The sequence below is a fragment of the Monopterus albus genome, unplaced genomic scaffold (assembly GCF_001952655.1).
Source record: "Monopterus albus unplaced genomic scaffold, M_albus_1.0 scaffold31.1, whole genome shotgun sequence".
NCBI lineage: Eukaryota > Metazoa > Chordata > Actinopteri > Synbranchiformes > Synbranchidae > Monopterus > Monopterus albus.
Window position 1 is genome coordinate 4,269,124 of NW_018127911.1, and position 11,660 is coordinate 4,280,783.

The 11,660-nt window shown below is 38.4% G+C and overlaps 1 protein-coding gene across 2 annotated transcripts in view; it reads left to right on the forward strand.

The window, feature by feature from the left end:
• The window catches only part of cdkal1 (CDK5 regulatory subunit associated protein 1-like 1), a 235,510-nt gene that overhangs the window by 159,653 nt on the left and 64,197 nt on the right, over window positions 1-11,660 (forward strand). For both annotated transcript variants that reach the window (XM_020596756.1, XM_020596757.1), the window contains exon 11: window positions 4,911-5,091. In XM_020596756.1, coding sequence (XP_020452412.1) covers window positions 4,911-5,091 — 181 coding nt within the window. The remainder of the gene's footprint in view (window positions 1-4,910; window positions 5,092-11,660) is intronic.

The window sequence follows — 11,660 nt, forward strand, 5'->3', positions numbered from 1 at the left end:
CAGCTTCTTCTCTACTCCTCTGCTCCTCAGTGCCACACTCATCTGTTTTTCCTTGCCAGTGGTCTTGCTTATGACCAAATTACAAACTGGCTGAATGATCACGTCATGTCCTGCCTTATGCACGCTCTACCCATGTGCACTCCCTGTGCATAAACCAAACAGAGTATTTGCAGTATAGTAGGTATAGCATCTGACACGGACAATCTCCTGTTGTGTGCTACGTGTGAAAGGGCAACTCTGGACAAAGTCCGGCCCTGATTCCACAGACATATTCCAGAGTTAATGTGTCAAAATAGCTATAATGTTAGCATGTAACTGATAGTTGTTGATAAAGTTTGGTCATCCTCCTTTCTTTCATCAAACAGAACCATACATAACATATTCACAGACTGTGAATGTGTTTGCTTTCCATTTGTAGTTTCAGATATTGTCAAGCATGGGACAAATAAAATGTAGTTCCTATACACACACATGTAGGATGCATTTAAAGGTGCCATTTGGATAGGCAATATGGGTGATGAGCACTGGAGAATTTGTTTTCTATTCTTCATTTAACTGCTGCCTGACCCTCACTGTCCTGTGCATAGCTAGTTATCACATGGTATCCTAAGGTATGCATCAGTACTTTTTTGATTTCTAAATTTAAATTGTGATGTCTCTTTTGCTTTTACATGCAGTAATTCCTGTTTTTAGAATTTTTCTTCTTCTGTTTCATGTTTTTTCCGTTCCTTTTTGTTTTTTGGTAAAGAATACTTTCCCTAATATCTTTTTCTAATCAATACCAGTTGATCAGGTTGTTCTTTCTTTGGCCCTGACATACCAGATAATGTCCTATTTGATATATTCTGTTCTGCTCTGTCTGTATTCTTTTGCACAAACACCAAAGAAACTCATCTTGCTTTATGTGTGTTTACAGGTTAATATGCTTGCAATTCATTGGCTAAATAATTCATTTATTTTTTCTTTAAATCTGGTTTGTACTATCAAATATGCTCTGGTTTAATGTGATAATACCCCGCTTAAAGGAATTTGCATATATCTTACAAATATATGTAACAGTTGCAATCAAAACTCTATTTCAACTAACGTTGGGTAAGAAGACATGAATAGGTTTTATGGCATTTTCAACATGCAAAATACAAGAATGACTTGTCACAAAACTGTTGGGTTTGGGGAAAAAAAGGAAAGAACAGTGCAAGTCTCATACTGTGAAAATTACATCCAGTACTTTGTGACAAAGGTTCAATGTAAGTTACACAAACCAGCTTGTTTTTCAGTATTGAAGTTTTAAAAATAGCTCTCTTCCTGTGTTGGTTTAATTGAAAGCGTGTTGAGCTGAAACCTAATCTGTCGTCTTTCTCGAGTTTCTCTCTTTCTGTCTGTATCTTTGCCTCACACACTGTTTTTTGAAGGTGAACAATAACAAGATACATTTCTGCTCCTCATTTTAACAAGGAGAATATCAGTGTGGTTCTTGTTCATTAGTATCACACATCACACTTCCATCACCCTTAGATCTGAGAGAGACAGAGGTGTCAAAATGACAGTGTGTGTGTGCATGTTTTTTTCCCTCTCAGCCTCCATGGTAGGAAATTCACAAAAGCCAATTCACACCAGTCTCTCCCTGCTCTTTCGCTCAGTATTCTATTTCGATGTGCTACTTTGCACTCCTGGCCTGAATTGTATGTTGTTTTTTTTTTCCCAGCAGTAGTGTAGATTTTCGTACTACTACTACAAGAGTGATAGGGGCATGCTGGCTACCCACTCTATACATCTCCCCACCAAAGGGCCATAGCAGATTAGATACACAATGCACAGAGAAATGCAAAAGGTGTTTGGGTACTGATGCTAGAAAGAAATTGCTTGTTTATTGAGATTGCTAATTTTATTAACCTTCCCTCCCGCTGTCATTAATAAAACAGCTTGCTGGACTTTATTGTAGACATGTTTTACAACAAGAGCATTAAATAGCAATAGGCAATGCTGGAAAGTAGCTGAGTACATTTACTCAATATTGTAGTTAGGTTCATTTTTGAGGTATCTGTACTTTACTTGAGTATTTTTATTTTCTGTTACTTCATACTTTGACTTCACTATATATTAAACCTCATTGACCTGTGGTGGAAAATTCACAAGCTTCCCAGCTATAATTCCAATTAAAAGCATATTAAAATAGTTAAAACTAGCTCTTCCTAGCTGCAACATTAAATGTGATGTACACAATAATGCATCAGTAATTCTAATGTGGAATGTGTTATTCTGCATAATGAGTACTTTTACTTTTAGATCTTAAAGTATGTATTAATGCTAATACTTTTGTACTTTTACTTAAGTAACAGTTTGAATGCAGGACAGTATTTTTACACTGTTGTATTGCTACTTTGACTTTCTGTATGCAGAGGATCTGAGTATTTCTTCCACCACTGGCATAAGTAATGCAAGTTAATTAAAACTTATTTTTTCCCACGTTGGAGAACAATTGTTCTTGACTAAACCCATTCACCTGCAAAAAGGTTACCTAATGATGGCTGTAATGTGGATACACAGCAACACAGTCAGAAATCTCTGCTTCAGAAATGAATATCTTTCCATTTTCATGAAGCTGTACTTGATTCATTTTTATAGGAGCTTACAGGTTGTAAATAGTTCTTTGTTTGCCTAACAAAGTAAAGGATTAAAACCATGTATTTTGTGTTCAGTACTCAGGGGGTCTAAAACCATGGCTTGAGGGCATCCAAGATATAAATTTTAATCACAAATAGATCATTTTTAATTTATTCTGCCATTTAGTTGTCAGGCAAATCTGAGAGGTCAAGGATGCCTGTGCCTGTAGGCCATTGGTTAATATTAATGACTATCAGCCAATTGGATCTCATCAATAGGTCAGAGGTTATCATGGCAGTGCAGATGCAGGAAGTTAATGCAATTAAAGATGCATCATGTTGTTGACTGCAGGGAAAATGTCTTTTCCATTCTTTTCGTTTCCATTCTGTCTGTCTTAAGATGCCCTTCTGTTTGTCAATTTGCTGCATATATTTGTTTCTCGTCTTAATGACTTATAATTTTCATTAAATTTTAACAAAAGATTGTGTATTCTTTATATTTTTTACTTAGTAGTCCATTGCTGCCTTTGTTTTGAGTAAGCAGTTCTAAAGGCATGTGCTTAGCTACAGTATAAGATCAGGGAGCATATACAATAAAGGAATTATAACATCAGAGGTGAGATATTTAGTTAAAAGCAAATAAGAAAAGTATAAAGCTAAAATGGAGGAGTGAATAGAAAGATCAAGCCCAAATTACTGGTGATTATATGTTTACACAGTTAATGTGGTCTTCTTCTTTCATTGCATCCAAAAACATTCCAAAGGAAATCTGTTGTGTTGTCTGTTACTAATAACACCCTGGCTTCTTGTAGCAGGCTGCCTGCCATATAACACATTATATTAAGAGGTTCCGGTGTCCCTCCTGCCCCACTGCGTCTAGAGTGTTGATAGAAAGCTGATAATCAATAGCTTGGCTCACTTGTATTGAGAATGATTTCCAACTATTCTGTACTGGTTCCATTTCTGACTTTAAGGAGAACAAAGGCCTGTACCTCAGAAATAGGCAACTGGAAAGCTAGCTTGTCACAGATAGTGTAATTAGGACTCTGTGCTGCTCAGAATAATGTTGTTTATTGCTGAATTCTCATATTGCTACTTTTGCCACTTCATGGTAATTCACAGCCTCTTTAGCCACCAGAGATGATGGCAACTGTCTTTCAATCCTAATCGTTGAAACTTTATGGCAGCACGTTAAAACAGCATACTGTATATGTCCGTGCAAATGCTTAGTCATCCATACTGTGTATTTCAGTGGATTTGTCATGTATGTACTTTAGAGATGCATGGTGTTGTGACAGACAGCAATGACTTAATTGGAGTTCTTTTACAAGCCACCAAACTGTTTTAATTAATCAGACAGTCAAATTTTTATTTTGGACATATTGAGGGTTCATAAAATAATAAAAGCATAAATGTAATAATAAATGCAAATACAATAATAAATAGAAAATCAGTTAATGTGTTTGTCTGTTTGTTCAGATCTCCCTTAGGTACATCACTGCAGCAGCTATTCTTCCTGGGACCTATACGTTTCATCAAGTGGCAATACAAAAATACACATTCACACTAATCACAATACTGTAAAATGACATTGGATCAAAATACAAATAATACATAAATAACACAGTAACATTACCAAAATAAGAAAAATGCACAAAAACAGGCAGACTTCCCCTGAATCAGTCATAATTTATCTGCTCTCTACAAATAAAACATACTGTATAGAAAAAAACGATGCATCTATTCCCATGCTTTACTGGCTACAGTTAATCTAGTGAGCCATTGGATCAATAATCAGTAGCCAGTGATTTGAAGCAGAGTTTGCTAATCTGGTTTTGATTGGCTGAATGAGTCCAGAAAGATTTCAGACTCCTTTTAGTGCTATAGTGCTTCACATAGTTTCTTCAGAAGCATAGTTAGAAAATGTAGTTGGAGGTTAGTGAATGTTGTTAATGAAGACTGAAATGGATTGGGTGTACGATTTTTACAGTGTTCCTCAGTAGATACTTCTGGAGTACAGAGCGTGGATCTCCATGATGAGTCCTGATTGATTCATGAATAATCAATGTAAACACTATGTGGCATTGGCTAGACATCAATACCATGAGTCGCTGGCAAAATGGATCGAATGGGTGTGGAACCAAATACTGCAGACTGGCTTCATGGTTGTTCTCTCATATGGTATTATGTTGTTTTAATATGAACTTTTAGCCAAAGAAAGTTGAAAGATATAAGTGACTTCCTAAAGGGCACCTCAACACCAGATGTTTTTATCTGCCTCTGTCTCCTTTTTTGTCTCTCTCTTAGGGTCCCAGGTATAACAATTGCTACAGATATAATATGCGGGTTTCCTGGGGAAACGGAGGAAGACTTCAAAGAGACAATCGATTTGGTGAAGCACTACAGATTCCCCAGTCTCTTCATCAACCAGTTCTACCCCAGACCTGGTACACCTGCTGCCAAGATGGAGCAAGTGCCAGCACATGTGGTGAGTGTGGACAAAGCCACAGAGACTCATTTACAGCTAGTCCTCTGACATGTCTGATTTGTGCAAAAATTCTAAGTTCAGATGAGCATAAGCTCTAATTAACAACAATTTTACAGGGCATGGATTATTTGCAGTTGAGCTGATTAGTGTGATTTACTTATTATCTTTCACAAAAGTGAAAGAAACGAGGCCAGGGTGCAAGGGCTTCCTGAGCAAAGGCCAGGGCATCAGCCATATTGGACACATCACATAATTGGGTGGTGGGTTTTTGATGGAGCTAAAGCACCTTGGCCCTTTTCATAACTAAAACTGTTAAACTAACCCAGTTAGACACAAGCTGTACCACTTTCCATGTAATGTTATTGCTATTGCTCTGATATTTGTATATGTCAAAGCTTCAGCTACCCAGATGTAAACTAGCTACAACAGCTGTTAAAGGAGATGACCAGATTGCCTGAATTTTTAAGTTGTAAATTTGTCGGTCAGCTTTTTGCAAATTGACGCTGTGTATGCTCGTAAAACTTGATTAAGGTTGCCCAAAGTCACAGGCGACAGCGGTGCGGTGGGTAGAGCAGTCGTCTCCCAACCATAGTATCGGAGGTTTGAATCTCAGTGCCTGCAGTCCACGTGTTGAAGTGTCAGATTTGATCTGACTGGTGCTGGCTGAGCAGTTCTCCATGACTTGCTGTGCTGACTAGCCGCTGTTTTAATCACGCTGCTTTATAACCTCCACTAGATGGCAGGCTAAATTACAAGCTGTACTTTTGACAAGACAGGTCACATAGCTGGAATATTAACAAAAGATCTGCAGGTAGCACAGTATTGTGGTGTAAAAGTACAGCTCAGAGGTACCATGTCCTGTCCCATTTTTATTTGATAATCCAACAATGTCTAAAATCTTAATTCATGCAGCGTTAAGATGCCTCACCGTCCTGTCAGACAGATTCACAAATACTGTACAGTACACATATGAAAGCACACAATCTAAATGTGTACAATGTTAAAATCTCAATGTGAGTTAAACATCCGCTGCTGGCAGTTAAAATCTAGATTTGTTAAGATAAGACATCTGTCACTCAAGGCAACATGCCCCCAGTCCTAAGAATGCTGTATTTTCTGAAATTAACAACTGCTATTAGAGTTGCAAATTTTTTGCTACTAAGCCTATAGCATGTTGGGAAAAAAATGACTAGGGAATAAAATATTTGAAAACATGGTTTTAAATAATTTTTTCTTTGACTTTAACACAGGTCAAACATTTCTCAGAGTCAAGAGCAAAAGGTTATTAGCATAAGTGCATCCTAATTCACTAACACATCTAATGGTCTGTATAACCACACAACTCCTGACAGCTACTCTCTCTCTCGTCCCCAGTCTGCTGCCAGATGAAACAATTAGCAGCTAATGAAGCCATAATTGTTAGCAAAGTTGTGTGCAAGAGACAGAGTATGTGAGAGAGCAATGTAGATTGAACACATCATTATTAGCAGCTCCAGCATTTGCTTAACCTTTTGCCTCACAGGGTTCTCAGCTACATCATTTTTTGGCAGCGCTACAGACATTTGTGATATAATTGTAAAACCTAAATAACACCAGTGTTGCTTATGAACATCAACACTATCTTTAGTCCCTGCAATATAACTTTAGTTTATGCTTAATTATGTTCATTATGTTTTCATTAAGTTCATATTTGCTTTGATTTTCTGCACTTTGATTGAAGATTCATGCACAATTATACATATTGTGGTCAAATGAAACTATTGCTTATTTAATTATTAAGTTCTACTTAGAATTACTGCTTTTTCAGCAGTAGCTTGGGCTGGTACTTTTCCATTGGCCAGTCTACTCAAAGCTCATTGATAGCTGCATACACACGCACACGCACAAATATATATAGTAACTTTAGCCATGGGACACATGCTACTTATGCTTGTACCTGAAATGTTTTTCTTTAGCTGTTTTTCTTCTGTGGGTTGACCTGCAGTATGCTGTACCATATACTGTGACGCTATATGTTTTATCACTTTTTGCATTTGCACCCACAATCTCGACACATCTCTTTAAAGTGAAGCATCTTCATAAGTCATTCTTGTTCTCCCTCCTTTCTCGCTTCATTCTCTGAGGAGAAGCTGAGTGTGTCTCAGAGGGATCAATCCCCTGACAGCCACCTCACGGTTTCCCCCCCCCCCCGTTTTCTTTCTCCTCCACCTGTCTCATCAGACTTTGTCAGTATGAATCTCTCCAGGACTTCCTTCCATAGGCAGCTCTTTGATTGTCAGATTCTGACACTCTGCTGGTTCCTGTAGAAACATTCTTTGCCAAAGCAGACGCTAGGGCTGCTGCTAATGACTATGTTTCTGTTGATTAAGCTGTCTGCTATTTTACTGATTAGTCGGTTAATCTGGGCAATAAATTTTCTTCTAAAAGGTACATCCTAACAAAAATTCAACACACGAACCATCAGCTAAGCCATGAATACAGTGCACGCATAGAAGCCTAAACATTTTCTCATAAACTTGTTCAGTGACAACTTTACAGTAGCAGCAGATGACTTTATGGTTTTAATAATGACTTTAGCAGCTACAAAGACAGAAAATATTAACAAGCTGTCTTCACTATTAGTAATTTAATGCACATGAATACACATCACTTACAGTGGTTTTGCCTTTTCTGGCTGTTCATGGTGCCTATGTGGGTCTCTCTTCAGGTGCTCATGCACAGAGCTAGTGCTTCTCTGGTACGCTGACAAAACTTTACCCAGTGTACAAAACACTTTTCTGTTATTGATCATTTGAAGTACTTTCATATTTTCACAGCTTGGGGTTTTTGGAAATGTTTGCACTGAACCTGTTTTGAAAATGTGTTAGACTTTGCCAACTCTGCTGAAGCCACCATGAATTTCTAAAACTCTATTGTTGACTGGAGCCAACTAACAACTGGAGCCAATAACGACTGACGCAAGCACATACTGATGCAAGTACTTATGTAGTGATATTCTTCTTCTGTGGATCTAACTGGCAGTTGGCAACCAGCTGGGTTATGACACTGAAGAAAACATTTGCTTTATTGAATGACTGAAGCGTTATAGATGTCCAAAAGTTCATAAAAATCTAAAGATGATGAGCCAGTTACAAATATTGATGTTGATGCATTTTAATAGTTAATGTAATCGATTTCGTAGACCAGTGGCGCCTGCAGGATTATATCCTGTAGTACGCACAAGAACTGCCTACGGCAGCGTAAACCTTGTTTAAGATACTTTGCTGGTTTGTATGAGATACTTTGCATATTATTATGACGTACTATATTTTCTTGTTAGAAGGACATAGGCTATTTTGTCATTATAACAACATAGCCTAATGTAATTTCTCATAATAACGTGAGCTGTGCACAGCTTGGAGTGAATGCAGCGGGCACACTGGCTTTGAGTAGCACCTCCAACGTTCATTCAGTTCAGCAGCCTCTCACTCATCAACACCCTCCCATACCAAGCTTCCACACGGTTGCTAGCGTTGCTCTTAGGATGTGCGCTCCAGCCGGTCCTTGAGAATCACTGATTTGACACTTAAATCCGTGCACAGTGATAACTCCACAAAATAACACATGACTGTAGCTAATGGGAGCAATAAATAATAAAATACTCTGCACATGTCCTGATGATGTTACAGGCATTTTTGACAGCAGGTAAAGTCAGTGTGTGTCTGCTGTCACTCACTCCAGGCTGCAGGGCTCATGCTAGGGAATAGAAATGATGTGACCCACTCTCGGGGTGTGTCATATCATATTAGATAGCTCTTCAGGTCATACATTTGAAACTATATTTCTCTATATATCTTATATGTGGATCATACAATGACTAGCAGACATGGTGTAAAACTTGAGCAAAATCATTTTCAAAAACATGTACACACAGTGTGTACACTGTTATGGCTGCAGGTGCCACTGACACCAACTAATCTCAGCAGTCCTAAAATCTGCCTTTTTAACATCTGAAATTATTCTTTTATCTACTTTTGTTTATTTAATGCTATGAATTTTGTGCTAAGCAACTGATTAAACATTATAAACATTATAAATGATATGAAATGCACAGGCAGTAAAGGGGTGGGCTGCTTAATTTTAACAGTGGTATAAGATTTCCTTGTTCATTGTCATCTTATATCTTCAGTAGCAATTTCCACTAGTCATCAAAGTATTTAAAGTTAATTGTGAGCATATTTGTGTTTGACAGAGAGAATAAAAGGTGAGATAATATGTTAGGGTTCCTGTAACCAGTGCACCTGCCATGGTAGTAAAAGCTGCACACATCGTCAGATCATCAGTCAGCATGCACCTGTCCTTACACACATACACCCGCATACAGGCAGACACGCACAGTAAGTGGTGGCAGCTAGGCGACGTCTAGGCCGGGTAGGGTCAGTCATTAATAAAGTGCACCAGATGGTTTGTCTGGAACACAACTGTGTTGAATAGCCACAGGAGGGATGGATGGAGGACTAGATGAAGTAGGAAGCAAAAACAGAAGGAGGCCTTAGAGACAGAAGGTAAGGAAGGAGGGAGATAAGAAGGAAACCTAAAAGGGAAAGGCAGATGGATGGAGGAAATAAAGTGAGCTAGAAAGAAACAGCTATAGGGACATGCCTACTGTGGATCCTGGAGGGGCACTACCCCCCTTAGAAGTTTGACCAATTCATCATGAGTGCTCACTTATTAAATGGGGCAGCTATAAGGATGTCAGCTGCACAGTTTGGCTGTGATGGAGCCAGCGACATGAGTTTATATTTAAATGTATCAAATTTAATCTTACAAATGTGTACCACACTCTGCCCTTTAAAAGTAAGAACAGATATTAAATTCTATTTTCTTTGTGTTACAAGGACTTACCTTGCTCCCTAGCTGTTTACCGGCACTCACTCAAGCATTATTTCAAAGGATTAACTCGTCTTACTGACACCTTGTAGGTTAAGATCAGATGAGCAAAATTTTTCTGTTGCACTATTGGAATACTACTTCGAAAAAATGCAACACAATACCTAAAATACAAAATCGAGGTTGGATGAAGATTCTTTTTGTGAATCAGTTTGAGTTGCCAAGTGTTTTTTTCCACAATTTTTCCTTGAGCATCTAGTTGGCTGCTGAAGCAGCAGCAACATACTCTTCCTAAAACTGTGACAAAAACAACTACTTTAGTACTAATATTTGGTTTTATCTGCAATTGGTCATAGTGACATTTTAAATTTGATTATGTTGCATGAAAAAAAAGTTTGTTGTTTTATTCATCTGACTTCCAGCCATCTCAACAACACATAGCTGAATAAAAAATATACACTGATTTGTCTCAGCAAGTCAGTGAACGAAGCAGAGAAAACGGTGGTAAGCCTCCAGCTGCAATGAGGTCCACGTATTTGGTGGTGTCTGTATGTCTAATTTATTACCTATTGTAATAGATGATATACTGTATGAGAGAATGCAGGATGGTGACGATGGTGGACAGACCACAGAGATGGAGGGATGGACGGAGGGAGGGGACCATGCTGAGAATAAAGGAATGTGAATGCTATTAGCTCGGATCCCCATAATCATCCCCAGGTGACTAGAACTTAGCCTTGATAAATGGGCCTGCTGAATGGAGGGTGTGTTGGGATGTCTGTTGGTACTGTATCTAAGGAAGAGTTGAGAATGAGCAGATGCAGGAGAAAAAGACAGGAAAAAAGTGACAGAGAAGTAAATTAGCTGTTCTAGTGGGATAGTGTTTTTAATTTCCCCAGGTTGTAATTGGTTAAGAACTCTATTATCCATAAGGCACCAGTGTAGCAGCTGTCAAAGTGAAACAGCTGGCCAGTCACTAGTAGCGCCATCTTCTTGTTTCACTATCATTTATCTACACCCGGACACACACGAATACAAGCATGGACATACGCATGCAAACACTCTCACACACTTACCACGGTGGTGGGGTGTTGGGGGGCAATAATAAAACTTGACTAAAATCAGTGGAACAGGTATTAAGGTAGAGTTAATTGTTAAGTTGCTGTCTCAGACTAGGGAGGCCTGCAGTTGATTAATGAGGGCCTAACTCCCAGGTAAAGGATGGGATAACACATTGCATTTTAATGATCACAGCTTTTGCTTGACACACTCAAGTCTCTCTCTCTCTCTCTCTTCATATACTATATACAGTATATATTTTAATTTAGTTTTTTACCTGAATGGGTCATCATTATGCTCTTCATTATAAAGACTTCTAGTAGTTCTGAGTATGAAGAAGTAAAAGAGGACCTGTACTGATCCCTGATGGGTAGTTTAGTTTATGTATAAAAATAATGCAAGTGAACCAAGTTTAAATCAAATTTTATTTGTATAGCGCCAAATCACAACAAAAGTCATCTCAGGACACTTTACAAAGTAAGGTCTAGACCTTACTGTTATCACTATTATTATAGAGGGAAAACCCAACAAATCCCCCTTGAGCAAGCACTTGGCGACAGTGGGGAGGAAAAACTCCCTTTAACGGAAGAAACCTCCGACAGACCCCGGCTCTTGGTGGGCGGCCTTCTGCCTCGACCGGT